General features: G+C 44.8%; 1 protein-coding gene across 2 annotated transcripts; it reads right to left on the bottom strand.

The window, feature by feature from the left end:
- Window positions 1-991: 991 nt before the first annotated feature.
- On the bottom strand, window positions 992-22,316 carry LOC109917183 (chromogranin-A-like). 2 transcript variants are annotated; one of them, XM_048618161.1, is made up of 7 exons: window positions 22,034-22,316; window positions 17,632-17,678; window positions 13,347-13,440; window positions 12,440-12,508; window positions 10,180-11,036; window positions 4,158-4,254; window positions 992-1,172 (listed from the first exon to the last, which is right to left on the bottom strand). In XM_048618161.1, exons 1-6 carry the CDS (start codon window positions 22,107-22,109, stop codon window positions 4,159-4,161), a joined length of 1,239 nt encoding a protein of 412 aa, XP_048474118.1. In that variant the 5' UTR covers window positions 22,110-22,316; the 3' UTR covers window positions 992-1,172; window position 4,158. The 2 variants fall into 2 exon arrangements, with proteins under 2 accessions (XP_048474118.1, XP_048474119.1); XM_048618162.1 differs by lacking the exon at window positions 4,158-4,254.
- Window positions 22,317-22,771: the final 455 nt, after the last annotated feature.

The following is a 22,771-nucleotide window of genomic DNA, read 5'->3' as shown; positions in this document are numbered from 1 at the left end:
AGAGTCCGCGTCTGTGTTTGAGAGTCCGCGTCTGTGTTTGAGAGTCCGCGTCTGTGTTTGAAAGACTCTGACAGTCTGTATGTGAGGGTTCGAGTTTGAAAGACTTTGCCTGAGGGTGTGTGTTTGTGTTTGAAATGCTCTGTATGAGGGCCTGTATTTGAGGGTCTGCGTTTGTGTTTGATAGACTCTGTCCAAGGGTCTGTGCTTATGATTAAAAGACTCTGTCTGAGGACCTATGGCGGAGGGTCTATGAGGTGTGTTTGAGGAGCTGGATGAGGCAGTACTCAGCGGGTGAAAAGCCTTGGGAATTGTGAGCAACTCCTTCCAGCTACGATCCTCTGCACGAACCAGTGTTTCTGATGTCCCAGCCTGTGCTGGATTACACAAACTTTACTGTAGCTGATCTCAAATCAGTGGTTTCATGAAGTGATTAGAAGCTACTGACAGTTTCTATGCCTTGTTTAATAGCGGTGTGTATAAATATACAAAAGATTTGACTGAAATTCAATTGTTTTTTTTAAAACGTTTTTTTTTCCTGAAATACTGTGACATCTTGATTGTAATTTCTTTTATATATAAAAGGTTCCACTTTGCTAATGGTACTGTCATTCTTTTTGGTTAGGGTCACAGAGCGGATTAAAGATGTTTTAAAGATCATTTTTAATCAGATCTGTTTGGACATGTGACAACAAACCTCTCTGCAAGGGATGGGTGTTGAACCGAGGTTGGCTAGCTCAGAGTTAGGGACAATACCACTACACCACAAGAGGTTCCCTCTTCCTTACTGGGAGTCAGATTTTATTGGGGGAGATTGCAGTCTCCAAGGCAATGGCCTCAGCCAATCAAAATCAACTCGCCAATTCTTTTCACATTGTGATTGTTTGAAATTTGGCATTCTTGCAAAATGTGTCCTGATGAGTTTGAGGTGAAAAGTTTCTCTCTCTTCAGCAGTTCTGTAAAAATTAATAACTGAACACAATTCGGAAACATGGGCGGTAATGTCAAATGATTTATTATCTTGCCTTGATGGATTGTGAACACATTGTGCGGTGATGATGATGATGATAAAGATGAACATGAACCCAAAGCTGTGCCAGTAACTGCAAGACAGATTCGCCTCAGGCATCTTTGGCCATACAACTTACGATCATCATGAGGAGACAAATATACTCCTGTAAGTATTCAAAGGAACAAAAAGGAATGGCTTAATAATTAACAGGACAGGTTGAGTTCATTGGGAAAGGAGAATATAACAGTCGGAATGGCAATGTCACTCACACAAGGGAATCTGGGTGCTTTGGACATCCAAGATCTCATTTCTGGCCTCCCCTCAGCCCCTGACCCAGTAGAGGATCCGTCACTGTGCGCTGTTGCCCTACGACTAACTGGATCAATCCATGGTGAAGCCTGCAGTTCCAGGCCTCTGTTGGGTTTCCATAGCAACATGCGCAAACTGGGTCAATCGGATGGATGGTGGTCCATTTTTGGGCCAGTTACTGATCTTGTTTCCATTTTAGTCCTTTCAAAGTCTAGGATGACTTCCCTACCCCTCTCCAAATCTGTTGCCGTGTTTGGCATTTTTGTTTTTAAATTCGCCTGTTTGTGTCGCTGTCTAGGCCAGAATTTTATCACCTAGAAGGCCTTTTTTAATTGCTGCAGTTCTTGGGGAGATTAAGCTGCTATTGCTGCGTTTTGGGAGAAAAATCTAGAACAGGTGAACCCTCCCTACGCCACCCGGTCTTCAGTCCTGCTTTTATGTAGAGGTTGGTAACATTGAAACCTTAAAGGCCTAGCCCTCACTTTCAAATGGCAAGCAACGGAAAGCAGGTTTTTACCTTGAAGCCCCAGCTCTGCAGACATGATGTTAATGAGAGCTCACTGAAAACACCAGAGAGCTGGAAATTGTCTGATCCCCATCGATAGGGTCAAACACAGCTCCTGCCTGGAGTAGAAGTCAACTTTTCTATTCAAAGAGGGCACAGGGTGATTGAGGTGGGTATACCGTATGGTAAAGCAGGGACTAACAGACTGGCATTCATTCTCAAAATTAATAGTGGGGACAAAAGAAATCATTTGTACCTGCCCAATAGGAGGGCATAGGAAATAGAACCAGGAGGAGGCCATTCAGCCCAGCACCCTCAAACCTGGTCTGCTATCCAACATGAGCTAATACCCTCTAGTTTTCCTGTAGAAACGTAAAGTAGGAGAAGAAGTGGACCATTCGGCCCATTGACCCTGCAAGATACGTACCCACACCCCTCAATATCCAGCCATTGAGGTTTGTCTCTTGAACCTGCTCAATGACTGTGCTCTCTATAATTCCAAAGATCCACCACCCTCTGAGGGAAGAAATTCCTCCTCCTGTGAATCCAAAATGGCCGACCCCCTTATCCCAGCTGTATCCCTGTTTGTTCTAGACACCTCCTCCTTCCCAACCAAGGAAACATCCCACCTACACCCACTCCATAAAAGTACGGGTTAGGGGAAAGTGGTCAATAATCCAGTTTCCTGGCAATAAGGGTTTGTAATTTATATTCTACTCATTACAGACAGCATACCAGCTGGTTGTTCCAAACATAACGTTTCCAAATTCGTCTTTCAATCTGCCTCTTCAGAACGAGCAAGCGGTTTTTGAGATTTTCTCTGTAATCATGCCTACCTCGGGATAGCTTGAGCTGTTTTGACCCCCTTCCCAACCCCATCTTGCCTTGACATCCTTTTCCTGGGCAAGAGCCCAAATTCCTCCCAGACTGAAAGGTCAAAGTTCTGCCCGCGAGGGCTTCCTGTCTTCCTCACTTTCCCACGGCCCTTCACCCTTCAGCTTCAACAGTGTCTCTGACCTCTCCTAGAATCACCCATCAATCCCTACTCACATCAGATGATAGATATTTTTATGCTTGTATCAATTCGTGGTCTTTCTTATTTAGAAGGCTTGTCATTCTGTTGTCAAGGCAACATCTTTCATGAGATCAAGACTGATGAGGCCACACTGCAACAGAATGAATTGTACAATCCACCCCATTGTCCCTTAACGTTATGATTGAGGGGGTATCTGGCTACATCTTCCTCTAATTTAAATATAATCATCTCGGTAGGTGGAAGACCAAATGGTTCCAATGTTAAGACAGTGGGTCAGCAAGGAATATGATTTAAAGGCGATTGTCAGCAGGATCAGATAAGAGAAAAGCCAAACTCATTTAATGATGCCCTCAGTTGTACAACAGAAGGAGAGGGAACAGACCATTTGCCCCCCCCATACTATCCCTCCATCCAACAAGATTATGGCCAATGTTGGCACACTTCACTGCCTTGATGTCCAAGAATCAAAGTCAGCCTCCAAACCTCCTCGATGACTGTTCAGAGAATTCCAAAGATTCCCTTGCAGTCCAGGTGAAGAGGTTTCTCCTCATCTCAGTCCGAAATGCTCCCCACTCCAGCTCTAGACCCTACAATCAGGGCAAATTCTCTGTCGGAAGACTGCGCCCTCTCAGAATCACAGCATTTTTATGGCGCAGAAAGAGGCCATTCAGCCCATCGTGCGCACCATCAGATAGCGCCAATCGCCCGCCTGTTACCAGTATCCCACCCATTCCAAAGCAATTGCCTCTCATTCCTCTCAACCCCAGCGATGACAGGCAGGTTTACTCCATCTCTCCTCCCAGGACAATTCTCCATTTGCTGTGGGCTTGTGCCATATTCCCCTCTAGGGCAGAGCATCTGTAAATCTGCATTATCACTAGACTATTAATCTAGAGACCCCTGTAATGTTTTTGGGGACCTGGGTTTGAACCCTACCACGGCAGATGGTGGAATTTGAATTCAAGTAAAAACAAAAATCTGGACTACAGATGACCGATCTGGGTCACTAATGTCCTTTAGAGAAGGAAATCTGGAGTCCTTACCTGGTGACTCTAGGAGTGGCTTTTAAATTTAATTTCTCCCTCTTCCAAATCCAACCCCTTTCATGAGTGGGTGACATTGCCAATGTAAACAAGTAACAAAGGCTGTTTCACTGCACCATGAACCACTGCAACCCACCATGCAGCTTCAAGCCTTGAGATGATAACAGTACATTGCCGCTGAGATACAGGAAGAGAACGTTGACCAATGAAACACATGACTGAGAAGGAGAGGAAGCTCAAGTCTCGCAGAAGCACCTTAACCTTTCCGGATATCCCTCAGCTTCTCGGCAATGCTCTTCAGCTCCTTCTCGATCGCTATGAGGTTCCTTAGCCTGTGCTGTTGGAGGGAGGGCTGAAAGAAAAGAGGAGTTACCGTGGCAAACCCAAAGCAAACAGAAAGCCCTGCATTGCTATAGCGCCCCTCGCCCAATCTCAGCGATTTGCAGCCACCAGTGTAGTCCAGGAGCCACTGCTCTAACAGGGCAGGCGATGGGGGTGGGGAGGTGGTGCTGGGGTTGGGGGGGGGGGGGGGGGGGGTGGGGGGTGGGGGGGTGGGTGGGAATGCAGCAGTCAATTTGTGCACAGCATGATCCCACAAACAGGAGTGTGACCACAATGTTGATATTGATGCAGGGACAACAATTAGCCTCAAGACCTGGAGGAGAACTGTCTTTTGCTCATTTTTGAAATCTTAAAGTTGAGTGTTTCCTCTTGATTACAACGGAGAATACATTTCAAAAGGTATTTTACTGCCTGGGAAGCATAGAGGCGTACAGCTCGGAAACAGACCCTTCAGTCCAACTTGTTCATGCCGACCAGATATCCTAAATTAGTCTAGTCCCATTTGCCAGCATTTGGCCCATATCCCTCTAAACCCTTCCTATTCATATACCCATCCAGATGCCTTTTAAACATTGTAATTGTACCAGCCTCCACCACTTCCTCTGGCAGCTCATTCCACACACACACCACCTTCCACAGTCAGCATCTATTCCAGATTTTTATTGAATTCAAATTTCACCATTGGTCATACAGTGATAAAGCATGTAAACAGACCCTTCGGTTCATCCAGTTATCGCTGAACATAAACCCAAACTAAAGTCCCACCTGCCCGTTCCTGGCCCATATCCAAATGTCTTTTAAACATTGTAACTGTACCCACATCCACCACTTCCTCAGGTAGTTCATTCCACATGTGAACCATCCTCTATGTTAAAAAATTGCCCCTCATGTTTGTTTTAAATCTCTCTCCTCTCACCTTAAAAATGTGTCTTGAAATCCTCCATCCTAGGGAAAAGGCAACTGCCATTAACTCTATCTATACCCCTCATGATTTTATTAACTTCTATAAGATCACCTCTCAACCTCCCACACTCCAGTGAAAAGGTCCCAGCCTATCCAGCCTTTCTTTATAACTCAAATCTTCTATACCCGGCAACGTCCTGGTAAATCTCTTCTGAGCCCTCTCTAGCTTAATAATGGTGACATTTGGATTACTCCTCTAGTGACATTATCACTATACCATCCACTCACGTCAATACTGCACTGTGTTGATGATCAGCTGTTTCTCAATGTTAAATGACATTTCTCTTAATTTAGGCCAGAAACTGATCTGGACCCAGCCTGTGGCTACAAGGGCAGGTCAGAGACTTGGAATCCTGCAGCGAGTAACTCACCCCCCTGACTCCCCAAAGCCTGGAGTCAGGAGTGTGATGGAATGCTCCCCACTTGCCCTGGATGAGTGCAGCCCCAACAACACTCAAGAAGCTCGACACCATCCAGGAAAATGTAGCCCTGATTGATTGACACCCACTTTCAACACCTACTCCCTCCAGCACCTACGCACATAGTCGCAGCAGCGTGTACAATCTACAGGACGCACTGCAGTAACTGACCAAGGCTCCACTGACAGCATCTTCCAAACCCATGACCATCTGGATGGACAAGGGGCAGCAGATACATTAGAACACCACCCCCTTGCAAATTCCCCTCCGAGCCCCTCACTGTCCTGACTTGGAATTGCCGTTCCTTCACTCTCGCTGGGTCAAAATCCTGGAATTCCCTCCCTCAGGACATTGTGGGTCAACCCACAGCACATGGACTGCAGCGGTTCAAGAAGGCAGCTCACCCCCACCTTCGAGGGGCAATTAGGAATGGGCAGTAAATGTTAAACTAGCTGGTGCCACATAAAGTTACCAGTTGTTGGCTTCCTTGGTTTGATTATTTTTAACATGCCCTCCTCTACCAGGACGTTGAGTGATATTAACCACTCATCTTCCATTCCCAGGGGGTGTAATTAACTAGCATCTGGCCCGTCTTCTCTGAAACCTACAAGGAGCTGCTGTGCATCTGCCGCACTTTTATCATTCATTTGCACTTAATCCAAAACCTCACTCAGCCAGGACACATCAAACACTTCCCTCCGGCAAACACGCATCTTGCCAGAGAGTGGATAAGAAAGATGTGAATGGTGATGGATTCACTGTAAGCTCAAAGCGTCCACAATGCTGAGAAGCTCACTTCTTCAAGCATAATGACAGTTATGCAAAAAGTTGCTCGATAGATTTGGAAGGACGAGAGCCAGGGATCGTGATGCAATTGGATTTAACGTAGTTCCTTGGCCATAAGCCACACTCCTTCAATTAGTTTCTCATCAAAAGTTCACAGGAGTAACAAACTTCCCAGGATCATAAAACTCTTGCTGGTGACTCAAGTGGTTATGGGTTCAAGTCCCACTCAGAGACCACAGCTTAAAAATATTCAGGACTGATAGTCAGAGGGAATGTTGCCTTTTGGTACGGTGGCTCAGTGATCAGCACTGGGGATTGAGGTTCGATTCCAGCCTCGGGTGACTGTGTGGGGAGTTTGTATGTTCTGCCTGAAATTGCTCTTGGTGTTCAGGGATGTGAATGTTAAGTAGATTAGCCAGTGGGGTTAGGGTAGGGAGCTGGGTTTGGGTGGGATGCTCTTCGGAGGGTTAGTGCAGACTCAATGGGCCAAATGGCCTCTTTCTGCAATGTAAGGATTTTATGTGGGCGCCAATATCGATGTTGCTGACATTTGTTACACATCCCCAATTGCCCCTTGAATTGACTGTTGCATTCAGTTATTTGGGGTGGGGGGGAGCCCAGCCCTGTCTGAAGGCACATGTAGACTCAGATGGGGGTAGATATGTCAGATTTCCCTGCCCTAAAGGGCACATCAAATGGGTTTGGATGACAACTGGCGATGGTTTTGATGACCAAGACTAGCTCCTAATTCCGGATTTACGGATGGAGTTTAAGATTCCATCAGCTGCTGTGGTTGGATTCGAACCCATCGACCCAGAGGCATCAACCTGGGTCTCTAGTCCAGTGACATCACCATTTTCCCCCCTTCAAAAGGGATGTCAAACTGAGGATTGTCTGTACTCTCAGGGAAAAGTGAGTGAACCTACTATTTTAATGAAGAGCGGGGTAAACATACCTGACCCAACATTTACTGCTCACTCACATCTTTGGGTCACTACCCCACAGCTATTCATGGGGGGCTTGCTATGTGTAGATTGACAGCTGCCACCTTGCAACAGTGACTCACTTTGTTGGCTGCGAGAGCACTTTGGGAGGATGTGAAGGATGATATGTAAAGGCAGAATCTTTCTGAACGGTGCCACTTTATACCTCAGGAATGCCCCTCATTCGCAGCAATGTTGCTGATTCTGCTATGGCACTGGTTTGAAGTGCATGTAGAGGGTCAGATGCCGATTGGGATGGTCTCAGAGAGTAACTTCGCTCAATTGGTGGGAGAAAGGGAGGGGGCAATTGGGAACCTGTTTCAACATTTCAGAAGATGGAAATGTAGACCTGTACGTGGAACTCACTACCAAAGGGAGTGGGCAGGGTGAACAGCGTTGATGCATTCAAGGGGAAACTAGATAATACACATGACAGGAGAATGAGAGGTGACCTTAATGAAACGTGCAAGATTCTGAAGGGATTTGACAGGCTGGGTGTGGAGAGTTTGTTTCCCCTTGTGGGATAGTGTGGGACCAGAGGGTAAAGAGTTGTAACTTTAAGAAAAGGATGAGGGTGAAATTCCTTAATGCAGAGGGCATTTGAGGCTGGTCATTAAGTATATTCTAAGCTACGATAGATTTTTAATCAGTAAAGGAATCAAGAGTTATGGGAAAAGGCAGGAAAGGCACTGAAAATTAACAGATCAGCCAAGGTCACACTGAATGGCAGAGCGGATTCAATGGGCTGAATGGCTCGTAGATCTTATGGAGAGAACAAAATATGCTGATAGCGTGAGATAGTATGATAGGAGGAAGTTTATGACCCGAATGGCATGTTATGATTTGTTAGCATGGTACATGCTCTTGTGTTGCTGTTGTTTCCTGTTTGGCCTGTGGCCCAGACACTGATCCTTGTGGAAACTCACTAGTCGCAGCCTGCGAATATTGAAAGAGTCACTCATTTATCTCTTTATCCAGTCTGTTTGCCAATCTTTAACCCATCCCCTGAATAAAACCTTGGGTAAATTTTGCTTTTTTTTTGGGTGGCACGGTGGCTCAGCGGTTAGCGCTGCTGCCTCATGGCGCCAGGGACCCGAGTTTGATCCCACCCTCGGGCGTCTGTCTGTGTGGAGTTTGCACATTCTCCCCGTGTCTGCGTGGGTTTCCTCCGGGTGCTCCGGTTTCCTCCCACAGTCCAAAGATGCACAGGTTAGGGTGGATTTGCCATGGGAAATTACCCCCATAGTGTCTGGGGATGTTTGGGTTAGATGGGTTAGACATGGGAAATGCAGGGGTAGGGGAATTGGTCTGGGTGGGACGCTCTTCAGAGGGGAGGTATGGACTTGTTGGGCCGAATGGCCTGTTTCCACACTGTAGGAATTCTATGATAATGCAATATGGGGACTGAAAGATTTACCTGATAGGGTTGGATTGAACAGACACAGCTTCCAATTCCTTGAATGAGGTTTAAGGAGGGATACAATGAAAGAGTTGAAGAACACTGACGAGTTGATACTCTATAGCGAGAGAGGGATGGACTGTGCAAGGCATTGGTGAGGCCTCTTCTGGAGTACTGTGTACAGTTCTTGTCACCCTGCTATAGGAAGGATATTATTAAATTGGAGAGAGTGCAGAAAAAATTTACTAGGATTGGTGGGTTCAAGTTATGAGAAGAGGTTGGATAGGCTGGGACCTTTTTTCCCTGGAAGATGGGAGGTTGAAGGGTGACCTTACAGAGGTTGATAAAATCACCAGGGGCATAGATAGGGTGAATAGCCAAGGTCTTTTCCCTGGGGTGGAGGACTTCAAAACTAGAGGGTGTAGGTTTAAGGTGAGAAGGGGAAAGATTTAAAAAGGGACCTGAAGGGGCAACTTTTTCACACAGAGGGTTGTTGGTATGTGGAACTGAATTGCCAGAGGAAGTGGTAGATACAGGTACAGTTACAACATTTAAAAGGCATGAATAGGAAAGGTTTAGAGGGGTATGGGCCAAACACAGGTAAATGGGACTAATTTAGTTTGGGAAACCTGGTCGGCATGGAAGAGTTGGACTGAAGGGTCTGTTTCCATGCTCTATGACTCTATGACTCTAGACAGTGCCTCCTGTGGCTGGAGGAGAGAAGAACAAAGAGAGGTCTCACCTTTAAATTTGAGCCAGAATCTTTGGGCACTGATGTAAGGAATCACTGCATCATACAAAGGGGCAGGGAGTGGTAGAGAATCTGGAGACTTGGAGGTAAATTGAAAATTTTTTTTTAAAAACTGGGATTGATAGGTTTTTCATGGTCAAAAGTATTAAGCATTAACGAATTGGGGTGGGTGGCTGGTGTTGGGATACAGATCAGCCATGATTTAACTGAATATTAGAGGGGCTGAATGGCCTCCTCTTGTTCCATTGATTTTCACTGCAATGCAGGCCTAGCGTAACATGGATTGTCAGTGACAGCGTGGGCATTAACCAACAATGTTACAGAGTCAGAGACAACAAGGTGCAGAGCTGGATGAACACAGCAGGCCAAGCAGCATCGTAGGAGCAGAAAGGCTGACGTTTCGGGCCTAGACCCTTCTATGATGCTGCTTGGCCTGCTGTGTTCATCCAGCCCTGCACCTTGTTGTCTCAGATTCTCCAGCATCTGCAGTTCCTACTATCTCTAATGTTACAGAGTCACTTTGAATTGCAAGGACCTATTTAGCCCGTGAGAAATGAAAAGTAACATTGAAAAAGACAGTAACTTTCTCACTCACCTTGATATTCAGGAGAAAGGAACAAAATTCGATACTAACCTCATAGTGTAGTTGCCTCCTCTCCTCTTTCTCCTCCTCCTCCTCATCCTCCTCCTCTTCTTTGTTGTTTTCAATATCATGACGCCTCTCCTCCAGGTACTCAAGCTCATCATCTTGTCTTTTCAAACCCACACCTTCTTCCTGAAGGTGGTGTCTCTTTTTATCCTGCGATTTCTTCTCAAGGGAACGCTTGTCATCAGACTCGTGCATATGGCTCTTGGAATCGAAGACCTTGACTCCCTTTTCCTCAGTTTCAAACTGATCAGTTTCTTCATCGCTGGCATTCTCTTCAACTCGCTTTTTAACATGGCCTGGAGCTTCCTTGCTTCTTTTCTTGGAGCCATACTCTTTGGTGTGATGCTTCTGCTCTTCGGCTTGCTCGTCATCTTCATCTTCCAGTTCCTCCCTGGCAATCTTCTCGATCAGTTCATCTATCTTGAGGACATTGTGGTCCTCCTGCTCATCTTCTCTGGATAGCGAATCCTCTTCCTCGGAGGACACTCGGTGTCTCCTATCGGGACTCCTCTTATCGTCATCAGTCAGTTCTTCCTCGCTTTCGTGGAGGACTAGTTTGGTGTCATCTTCGCCATTCATCACTTTATAATCATGCTGCTCCCTCAGTTCTTCTTCACTTCCTTCATATTTCCCCAGGTCTTCCTCTCTTTTTAAAGGGACATCCTTCTTAGAATTGGCTCTTCCTCGGTGACTGATATCATCTCTGATCTCAGCCCTTGATGTCTTCTTATCCAACATGTATTGCTTCTTCATGTCTTCCCGTTCTTTCGATTCAACACTTTCTTCCTCCAGGTAGTTCCATTTTTTATCGTTTCTCTCAGTTGAGCCTTCTCTGATCTCCCCTGTGGATGGAGGGAATTAAGAGTTGAAAAACATTCGATATGGCAGATTTTTATTAGAGTTGTTAATGGGTAGAATTAAAGATTCAAGGGTCCCATGTTTCAAAGAACTGATACAGGTTTATTGGTCTAGTAGATATGGTTTGAAATTAGCAACACAGAGTTCAGTTCCCCTCAAGGGGAGTTGTGAAATTAAATTCAACAAATCTGATCATTTGCTCATTGGACTGTCCACCTCAAGGTCAGTTAGAGAGCATTTGTCATTGCTGAGTCATGTTCAGACTGTTAATCGATTGGGACCAGGATCATGTTTTATGGTGTAACTGAAGCCTCAAATGTAAGACTTTTGAAAAGATTGACAGCACCGGACAGAGAGAGAAACAAGAGGAGAAACAGAGAGGGGGAGAGGAAGACAGATTGACAAAGATGCAGACACAGGGAAAGAAATAAAGAGTTAGAGAGGCAGACAGGAGACATACAGAATATAAAAAAAAAGACACAGAGCCATGGAGAGAGACAGTAATTGGTGGAGACACAGAGACAGAAAAATAGAGTCAAACAAAGAGTGGCAGACTAACCGAGGAGAAGAGGAAAACAGACAAAGGAACAGAGACTGACAAGAGACAAGAAAGACCCAGAGGCTGACAGAGAGATAGTGAGGCAGATAAACAGACAGAGACAGAAAGAGAGAGAGAGAGAGAGGCAGAAACAGACCAATAGAAAGATAGTGAGAGAGAGAGAGAGAAACCGAAAGAACTGCAGATGCTGTAAATCAGAAACAAAAATAGAAATTGCTGGAAAAGCTCAGCAGGTCTGGCAGCATCTGTGAAGAGAAATCAGAGTTAACGTTTCAGGCCAAGTGACCCTTCCTCATAACCTTATCAGGACCTGAAACGTTAACTCCGATTTCTCTCCACAGATACTGCCAGACCTGCTGAGCTTTTCCAGCAATTTCTATTTTAGTTTGAGAGATGAGAGAGAAACAGGCAGAAAGAGACATAGGGACAGTGAGAGCCTGAAGCAGAGAGAGAGAGACAGAAAGATAGACTGATCGAGAGAAACTGACAAATAAGGATAGAGAGACATGACAGAGAGAGACTGACAGTGAGAGATAAAGTCAGGCAGAAAGACACAGAGAGAGAGTTTTTCCTCTTGCACTCATCAGGACAGATGCAAGAACACTAAAGCAGTACTCATCAGCCTCTTCTCATGCAGTGTCAACAGATGTTCTTTTTGAGATTTGATATGCTTGGAATTCGATTCAACGGTGCAAGATCTGTAACTGATGATTGAATACTTGCTTTTAGTTAATGACTTGCAAATTAAATTGTCAGGCCAAAAACATTATTCCAATCCACCCTGTAATCTTTATCCTAAACAGTGAACAGTCATTAAAGTCACCGTACCGAAATGTGTCAGTTCTTCCAACTCTTTCAGAAGGTTTTGATGACGCACCATGGCCAGAATCCTTTCATCTACCAGAGAACATTAAAGGTCAGAGCTACTCAGAACAAGTTCATATCCAAAGGACACATGGAAACAAACAGAACTGACAAGTGTTCAGGTAAATCATAAAAATATAGTCAAATATTAAACGAGAATGCAGTGAAAATAGTGCAGAGGCAGATAGAAAGAATCAGAGAGAGAGAGATAGAATACTGAAAGGAAGACAGAATATAGAGAGATTCAGAGAGAGATAGACAGGCAAGGAAAGAAACGGACACAATTAAAGAGAGAGACCAAAAGAAAGAGAGTTGGAAAGAGTCAGAGAGAATGTGAGATGGAGGAAGGGAGAATACAGAGGGTCACAGAGAGACAGAGGGAGATGGAAAGGAATTTGGAGAGACTCTGAGAAAGAGAGAGAGAAATGGAGAAAAAGGGTCAGACAAAAGAAAAATCAGAGACAAAAAGAGGGTGATAAAGACAGTTGGCAAGTCAGGGAGAGAAATGGGGAATAAGAAGACAGAAGATTACTGATGGAGACAGTGGGAGAGAAAGAGAGTCAGAAAATGAAAGCTAGATAGACACAGAGAAACAAGGAGAGAGGAGAGAAACAGATGGAAACAGGGAATAAAATTGTAAGAGAGAGGGAGAGCTGTAAACAGCGAGATTCAGAGAGATAAGACACAAAGCAAAAGAATCAGAAAGCTACAGAAACAGTACACAAGGCAAGAGACAGATATAGGATACCATCAGAGAGAAGGAATTTTGGTATCTTAGAAGAAACAAGTCATCATATTCAGTAAAGAAAAAAATTGGGGAGAGAAAAGTAAAGGCAAAGAAACAGGAAGAATGTATCGGTGGCAGTTCAACCTTCTTTGAGGATCTTTTTGCATTTGCTGCTGACTGGCAAGGGGTCAGGTTTGGAAAGTGTATCCGAAATCGCTTCAGCAATACACTTGGTCACCTGCAGAGGGAGACAAAGATACACAGAGCCATTTAAATCACATCAACCAGGAAGTGCAGGAGGCCATTCAGCCCCTCAAAGCTGGTCTGCAACTCAATTTGTTCACGGCAGTGCTTACGGTCAATTTACCCACCTTCGCTTCATAACTTGTTTTGCAAACATCTATCAATTCAGGTTTAGAAGGTTAATTGAGGTAACATCCACTGATTTTGCTTTTGGAGAGTGTGACATCTTCTGGTTAGTTGGAAATAACTTTTTTTAGGCTTAAAATGTTGTACCTTAATGGAGTGTGTTTCTTGCTGTACTCGACATGGCTGGTAGACTGATACACTGCTACTGTCACACAGGCTAGTTACAGGAAGGATATTATTAAGCTGGAGAGGGTTCAGAAAAGATTTACCAGGATGTTGCTGCAAAAAGAAGGTTTGAGTTATGAAGAAAGGCTGGATAGGCTGGGACTTTTTCTTCACTGAAGTGTAGGAGTTGAGAGGAGACCTTATAGAAGTTTATAAAATCATGAGGGGTATAGATAGAGTTAATGGTAGGTGTCTTTTCCCGAGGATGGGGGATTTCAAGACTAGGGGACACATTTTTAAGGTGAGAGGAGAGAGATTTAAAGACGATATGAGGGGCAATGTTTTCTTTAACATTAGAGAGTGGTTCATGTGTGGAATGAACTCCCTGAAGAAGTGATGGATGCGAGTTCAGTTACAATGTTTGAAAGACATTTGGAGTGGCGGAGTGGCTCACTGGTGAGCACTGCTGCCTCACGGCACCAGGCACCCTGGTTCAATCCCACCCTCGGGCAACTGTCTGTGTGGAGTTTGCACATTCTCCCCGTGTCTGCGTGGGTTTCTTCTGGGTGCTCTGGTTTCCTCCCACAGTCCAAAAGATATACAGGTTAGGGTGGATTTGCCATTCTAAATTGCCCCACAGTGTGCAAGTTAGGGTGGATTGGCCATGCTAAATTGCCCATAGTGTTCAGGGATGCCTAGATTAGGGGTGTTGTAGGGGGATGGGTCTGGGTGGGATGCTCTGAGGGTTGGTGTGGACTTGCTGGGCCGAAGGGCCTGTTTCCACACTGTAGGGGTTCTATGATACATTTGGATAAGTACGTGGATTGGAAAGGTTTGGAGGGATATGGGCCAGGAGCAGGCAGGTGGGACTAGTTTAGTTTGGGATTATGGTCAGCATGGCCTAGTTGGACTGAAGAGTCTGTTTCTGTGCTCTATGACTCTATGACTGCAGTGTGATAGTGAAACATGGTCCCCCAGAAAACATCTTCACAAGCACTTAGTTCCTAGTACTTTACAAATAATATGCCAATATAAATGAGAGATTCCCACTCTATTGCTGAAGAAATGTTTTCTTAATTTCTCTCCTGAATGATCTTGCTGTGATGTTTGGGCTGTGATGCCTTTGTCCTGGACTCTGTCACCAGCAAATCCCTCAAACAATATCTCACCAACTTCTCCCAAAATCCTAAATAAACCCTAATCCAGTGCTACCCTTTCCCAGAGCTTTGGGGAGACTGGAACAGTGTGCAAAGTTTTGGTCTCTGTTTTGAGGGAAGGATTTACTTGTGTTGGAGGGAGTACGGCAAAGGTTCATTAGATTGGTGTTTGGGATGACAGGGTTGGCCTGTGATGAGCTGTTGAGGAAATTGAGTCCAGATCTTCTGTGGTTTAAAGAATGAAAGGAGATCTCATTCTACCATAAAAAGATTCTGAATGCGCTTGACCACGTGAATACTGAAAGGATAGATAGATTCTTGAATGGGGAATCAAGAGTTAAGGGGACAGGGCGGAAAAGTGGACGTGAGGAATGTTGGAGCAGCCATGATCCTATTGAATGACAGAGCAGGCTTGAGGGGCCGAATGGCCTACTCCTGTTCCTATTTATTATGGTTTTATAGGACACAACACCCCAGGAATCTAGAACAAGGGGACATAGGATTAGGGGCTGATCATTTAGAACTCATGGGCACTACAAGGGCTCAGTGGTTAGCACTGCTGCCTCAGGGCGCCAGGGACCCGGGTTTGATCCCACCCTCAGGCAACTGTGTGGAGTTTGCACATTCTCCTCGTGTCTGTGTTGGTTTCCTCCACGTGCTCCGGTTTCCTCCCACAGTCCAAAGATGTGCAGGTTAGACAGATTGACTGTGCTAAATTTCCCGGTAGCATCCAGGGATGTGCAGGCTAGGTGGGTTAGCCATGGGAAATGTAGAGTCGGGGGTGGGTCTGGGTGGGATGCTCTTCAGAGGGTCGGTGTGGACACAATGGGGTGCATGGCCTGCTTCCACACAGTAGGGGTTATATGAGCTGAGACAAGGAAAAGGGGGAGGCAATGGCCTAATGGTATTATTGCTGGACTGTTAATCCAGGGACTCAGATAATGTTCTGGGGACCCAGATTCGAATCCTGCCATGACAGATGGTGGAATTTGAATTCAATAAGATATCTGGAATCAAGAATCTAATGATGACCATGAATCCATTGTTGATTGTCAGAAAAATCCATCTGGTTCACTAATGTCCTTTAGGGAAGGAAACTGCCATCCTTACCTGGTCTGGCCTACATGTTATTCCAGGCCCACAGCAATGTGGTTGACTCTTAACTGCCCTCTGGGCAATTAGGGATGGGCAATAAATGCTGCCTAGCCAGTGATGCCCTTGTCCCATAAATGAATGTAAAAAAAAAAATTCAGAGGACTGTGAATTGTCAGAGAACTGTGAATACACCACCATTGAATATATCTGAGACCAAGACCAGAAATTGAGCAATTATGGGGAATGGAAGGAGATGGGGAGTTGGAACACACAAATCAGCCATGACCCTACGAAGTACTGTTACAGGCCATATTTCTCCACCCTTCCTATTCATGTACCCATCCAGATGCCTTTTAAATGTTGTAATTGTACCAGCCTCCACCACTTCCTCTGGCAGCTCATTCCACTCACACACCACCCTCTGCATGAAAAAGTTGCCACTTAGGACCCTTTTAAATCTTCTCCCTCTCACCTTAAACTATACCCCTCTAGTTTTGGACTTCCCCACCCCAGGGAAAAGACCTTGGCTATTCACTGTATCCATACCCCTCATGGTTTTATAAACTTTTAGCAGGTCACCCCTCAGCCTCCGATGCTCCAGGGAATATAGTCCCAGGCTATTTGGCCTTTCCCTATAGCTCAAACCCTCAGGAAGCTTCTTGGGAGAAACAGTTAACAGTACAGGTCAGTTCAATGACTTCTTATCAAATGAAGAGTCTCTGAACTGAAACATTAACTGGGTTACTCTCTCCACAGATGCTGGATCTGCCACGTTTTTGAAGAGCTTCCTTTCTGTATCTCACAGGGATAGTGCTAGGTTTGAGGAGAGCTTTAGATATGACAAGGTCAGTGGTGAATTAGCCACCTCCATTTGTTCTCTGTCAGTCATATCTCAATTTTAAAACCTCTTCCACGTTTTAAAAAAAATCATTCAGCCTCTCCTTGTAGCTCAAACCCTGAGGAATGGGTGGAAGGAGAGGGGATTATTCCCCTCACTCTGAAATAGGGGGAGCTGTTACCCTCCCTCGCTGAGGAATTGTTTGATAACCACTCCTGAGAAGCACTTTAGGATGCTGTACTACATTTAGGCCCTACATAAAAGCAGCTTGCTTCTGTTATTGTAGAGTTTGGATCTGAAATCTGCATTTTAGTAAGGTGTTTCTTAGGAGCGTTTACCAAACAGCAACTGACCAACAGCCATATGAGAAGATATTGGGACAAGCGAAGCTGATTTTAAAAACCGAAAGAACTGCGGACGCTGCGAATCGGAAACAGAAACTGAAATCGCTGGAAAAGCTCAGCAGGTCTGGCAGCATCTGTGAAGAGAAATCAGAGTTAATGTTTCGGGTCCAGTTCTGAGGAAGGGTCACTGCATCCAAACTCTGATTTCCCTCCACAGATGCTGCCAGATCTGCTGAGCTTTTCCAGCGATTTCTGTTTTTGTTTGAAGTTGATTTCAAAATCCTCCTTAAAACAGGAGAGGGAAAGGGTTAGGGCGGGAATTTCAGAGTCTGAGGTCCAAACAGCTGAAGGCTCAGCCAGCAATGGTTAGAAATCAGGGGATGCTTAAAAGTACAGGCTGGGAGGGGAGACAGTCTGAATATCAAGATTTACAACCAAGGCAAGAGAAATCCCACAGTTACCGTCTGATCTTCCCTCGGCAGCTCAGATATTGGAGGTCGGGAGGTCACTGTAAATAAATAAGAAAGCACTTAAGTAAATGGACATTGCAATTACAGAATTCCGGATTAAAATCAAAAGCAGAAAGATCAATGATGGTAGGAGCTACAGTCTCTAATCTTCCCACTCATCCTCCTCCCAACCTGGACCTCTGATAGTTTCAGCAGTGGCTGGAGCGGCTAACCTCTTGAGTTTAGCAAGTTGTGAGTTCAAGACCCCATACATAGACTGAAGCATCTCATCTGTGTTGACGCTCCCAGTGCCATGCTGAGGGGGTGCTCACGACCTATAGAGCGGACAGGGAGAAATTGCGAAAGGGATTGAGAATGAGGATGGGGGGTCACGGGCTTAGAGTAATCAACAAAAGAAGCAAAGGCAAGATGAGGAAAAGAAACATTTTTCACACCGGGAGAGGCTGGGAAACGAAATGCAGATTCAATTGAGGCGCTCGAAAATGTTCTCTGAAAACGAACACGTGCAGGGTACAGGGAGAATGGAAGTAAATTGGTTGCTTATTTGGTGAACCGATGCAGATACAATGGGCCGAATGGTCTCCTGTGCTGTAACAATTCCGTAATTAAGCATCAGATATTCATTTCCACCTCCGCAACACTGTCTGAGTCTATCCCTGTCTCAGCTTATTGCCTGCTGAAACCCTCATTTGTTTCTTTATAACCTCTAGACTATCCCAGCACATTCCTGGCCAGCCTCCCATGTTGTACCTTCTAGAAAAGTGACCCTAACCTATATGCTGCCCATGTTGCAATTTGAACCAAGTCCTGTTGAACATCACCTTGTCCATCACCCCCAATGACTTTTGAAAGGGGTCAATTAAGGTCAACAAGAAGGGGGACATAATTTTAGAGCGACAGGCAGAAGGTTTAGAGAATTTGAGGGAAAATGTTTTTCACCCAGAGCACAATGGGAGTCTGGAATGCTCTACCTGGGAGGATAGTTGAAGCAGTAAAACTCACAACCTTAAAAAAATACTTGGATGAGCACTTGAAATGTCATAACATTGAAGGCTATTAGCCAAGTGTGGGAAAGTGGGACTTGTGTTGGTAGTAGCATATTCTTGGCAGTACAAACTTGATGGGCTGAAGGGCCTCCTGCTGTACTTTAAGATTATTTCAGAATTTTAAACTCAAGGCATATCTCAAGCAAACAAGAACAGGAATTGCTGGAGAAACTCAGCAGGTCTGGCAGCATCTATGGAGAGAGAAACAGAGTTAATGTTCTGAGTCCAGTCACTAGCGTTCTGAAAAAGGCTTTCTCCGCCAATTTCTATTCTTGTTCATTTCAGATCACCAGCATCCACTATACTTGATTTAGTTTTAAAGTTTTGAGTCCTTTTTTAAAATTTTTCACCTCCGCTTCCTATCTCTGTTATCTCCTCTGGCCTCACAACCCTCCAAAATATCTATGCTCCTCCAATTGAACCCCTTCCCTGACCTCTCTGCTTTTCTCTCTCCCTCACCCCCTCTCTCTCTCTCTTTCCTCCTTAAAACTGACCTCTTTGCTTTTATTAACCAATCCCTAATATCTCCTTGTGAGTGCCAATGTCAGATTTTGTTTCACAACTCTCCTGTGAAGTGCCTTGGGGGCTTTTTAACTATGTAAAAGGTGCTACGCAAACCAGCTTATTGTGACGATACTATGGTTCTTAAGAGGTGTATTTTGTCCTGGTTTTTTTGTTTAATGAAGAAGGGTTGCGTCAGAGGTGCCAATCAATCTACCCAGAGCCACTGAAGTAAACAGTTTGAGAGGCCTTGGGGGATTTTAAAAAAAGAGTCAGGGCAATAGAAGGAGCTCGAATGAATGTGGTCAAACTCCCACAGAATCATGATTTTTAGTTTTTGTTTTTCAGTAGCAGTTATAGAGTCATAGAGATGTACAGCATGGAAACAGACCCTTCAATCCAACTCGTCCATGCCGACCAGATATCTGGCATGGTGGCTCGGTGGTTAGCACTGCTGCCTCACAGTGCCAGGGACCTGGGTTTGATTCCACCCTCAGGCAACTGTCTGTGTGGAGTTTGCACGTTCTCCTTGTGTCTGTGCGGGTTTCCTCCGGGTGCTCCAGTTTCCTCCCACAGTCCAAAGATGTGCAGATTAGGGTGGATTGGTCATGCTAAATTGCTTGTAGTGTTCAGGGATGTGTAGATTATGTGAGTTATGTAGGATGGGTCTGGGTGGGATGCTCTGAGTGTTGGTGTGGACTTGTTGGGCCGAAGGGACTGTTTCCAAACTGTAGGGATTCTATGATTCTAAATTAATCTAGTCTCATTTGGTCCATATCCCTCTAAAACCTTTCTATTCATATACCCATTCAGTTGCTGGGGCTCTTGAAGGTGCAGTACATCTCCCTCTGCTACTTTCTCTCTTAGAGTTTTCGCTTGATGTTTTTCCTCCTGGACTGGAGACATACCTGTGAGACAATCTGTTTTACTGAATTCGCCTTTGCCAAGGGTGTGTTTATGGGATGTTACTGTATTGGAACAGCTACTGTTTAGTAGTTAAATAATCTGTTATTCTGTTAAGTTTGCCATTAGAGTTTAGTTATTCCTATTCCTTCTTTCTTTTGTTGTATTTTCAGTCTAGTGCATAAAATGTGTTTTGCTTCAAATCTGGTGGTTTGACCAATCAAATACAATGCCTGGCACTTGACTTTGAATGTTAGGGTCTAGGCTATCTTCTCAATATATTTTGAGGGGGTTTGGTCTGTCCATATCATTATGTATGACTAAACAGCACCTCTCATTCAAAATGCTACCCTCACTGGTTCCTGCTCCATGTGGGGTGCCATCTTTAACATCTCCACTTTCAGAGAGCAAAACAAACCTCAACAAGTCAACTTTGCTTCTGGAGAGACTCTCCCAACTCCATGGATCTCACTCAGACTTGCTTTGAGTTACTAAAGGTACATTTGCTGCTGCATTCTGCGCAGACGGATCATTAGTTGTGTTACAGATACAGGGGGTTTTAGGGCACATGTGTCAATATCAGGACATCTGCAGTTTCACTGACGCACATCAGCTAGTTCAGATTCAGTCTAACCTAAAGTAGATGTAGAAATGGTTTTTAACCATCGTCTCACACACACCAGATGGTCAGTCAGTATAAGCGGGGAAGAAAACAAATAATTTGCAATGGAAATGAGGTGGGTGTTTGAACTCTTAAATAACATCATCTTTCAGTGAATTACTTTCTCAGCCATCACCCAGCGATTGTAGAGTTAACACTTTGTACCTTTCTGGTGTATTATGCTTTTTAATTTTCTCTCTAACTGCCTGAGAGAAAGAGAAGGAAAGGAACTGTACACAAATAAAGATAGACAGAGATGGAGGAGGGGTGGTAGGCAACAACAGGACAGAGATTAAGAGGAAAATATAGACAGATAGAAAGGTACGGAGACTTAGAGAGGAGACCGGGGATATAGAAGGAAAAATAGACAGAAAAATACATTAGAACAAAGAGAAATGGAGGCAGTCAGAGGCAGGGAATGGGGAAGTAAGAGCAAGCTGATGGAGAGAAAGACAGATGGATGACGAGAGAAGGGAGGGGGAGAAATAAGGGAGGAAGAGAGATGGGGGAGGGAGATGGGGAGGAAGAGGAAAGGGAGCAGGAGAGAGAAAAACTGAAAGAAAGTGAGGGACAGAGAGGCAAAAAGGGAGGAAGTTAAATAATGGGAAGAAGAATGAGGGACAGAGAAAGAGAGAGAAAGAGACAGACAGAGAGAGATAAACAGAGGGAGACAAAGAGAGTGGCAGGGACAAAAAGAAAGACGGAGAGGAACGAGTCACAGTCAGAGAGACAGAAAAAAAGACAGGGAGACACAGAGATAGAGAGACAGAGAATACAGACAGACAAAAACAGTGACACGGAGGAGAAAGAGAGAGAGACAGAGATGGAGAGAGAGACAGACACAGACAGGCAGACAAAGAGAGAGACAGATAGAGACAACACAAATAGAAAGAGAATCAGAGACAGAGAGAGGGGCAGAGAGAGAGTGGTGGAGAGAGAAAAAGAGAGGGAGAAGGCAAATGGAGGGAGAGATTTGTCAGCGAGAGCCATGACACCCGCTTGTCGCTGTCCAGGGTACTGAAAGCGACCTCCGCTCTTCCTCTGCCTCTGGATGCCGGGGGATTTAGAAAGTGGGTCGAGCGATTCCACAGAAACTGCTTGCATTTCCTGCCGGCTAGAAATGAGCCGGCCGAGCACACGGCCCTGAAAATCTAAACATTAAACAACACGCTCACAGAATCACAGCAACCGTTCGCTTTGGACAAGTCCAGTTAACTATTTCAACATTTGAGAACACTGAAAAACATCCAAACTACGAATTTCGTTTTCACAATAAACTTACCCTGGGAACAGAACAGAATCCAGGCCAAAAAAACGTTGCAAATCATCTTGAACTGAGGTGTTAATGGAGTTTGCATTTGAAGGAGTAATAGTCTTTTTTTTAGAGGGTAAGAGGGGGCTGGGTTGGTATTGACTTGGTGTCAGGGGCAGTTTGCAAAAAAATAAAATAAACTGGAAGATTCACGGGAGAATTTGGAATGATTTTTGAGCAGGTAAATGGAAGGGATGCGGGGAATGATGATACCTTCGTCCTCTCCTTGTGTGATGAAGATGTGAAGGCGCCTGAGATCTTACAGCGATTTATTTAAAATATCCAGACCAGAGGAAGTGATGTCAATCTAACTGCAGGAGCTCATTATGCAAATCTTTAAAGGGATTTTCAGTCACCCTTTTACTGTCCCCCAGCAGTAAAATGTAAATCCACCAATCTAGCTACAGTCAGGACGAAAGGACGTTGTGGTGCATTGGTACTGTCCCTACTTCTGAGATGGGAGATTCTAGTTTAAGCCCAACTCCAGGGGTGTACAATACCATCGAACTTGTTGATTAAAAAATATCTGGAATTCTAGCTAATCACTGATGTTGCTATTTTGTCACATTGCCTGATATTATTAAATTGGAAAGGGCGCAGAAAATATTTACCAGGATGTTACCGGGAATGGAGGGTTTGAGTTATAAGGAGGCTGAATAGGCTGGGACTTTTTTCACTGGAACGTAGGAGACTGAGGGGTGACCTTGT

Source organism: Rhincodon typus, chromosome 39, assembly GCF_021869965.1.
Source record: "Rhincodon typus isolate 14 chromosome 39, sRhiTyp1.1, whole genome shotgun sequence".
NCBI classification, from domain to species: Eukaryota; Metazoa; Chordata; class Chondrichthyes; order Orectolobiformes; family Rhincodontidae; genus Rhincodon; species Rhincodon typus.
Note: the sequence above shows the minus strand (reverse complement) of the source record. Positions and strands in the feature narration are given on the sequence as shown.

Coding starts and splice junctions, on each gene's coding strand:
- LOC109917183 (XM_048618161.1), bottom strand. CDS start 22,109: ATGCAAACTCCATTAACACCTCAGTTCAAGATGATTTGCAACGTTTTT. Junction 11,037..12,439: donor GGAAGAACTGACACATTTCG/GTACGGTGACTT, acceptor CTCCATCCACAG/GGGAGATCAGAGAAGGCTCA. Junction 4,255..10,179: donor GGAGGCAACTACACTATGAG/GTTAGTATCGAA, acceptor CTTTTCTTTCAG/CCCTCCCTCCAACAGCACAG.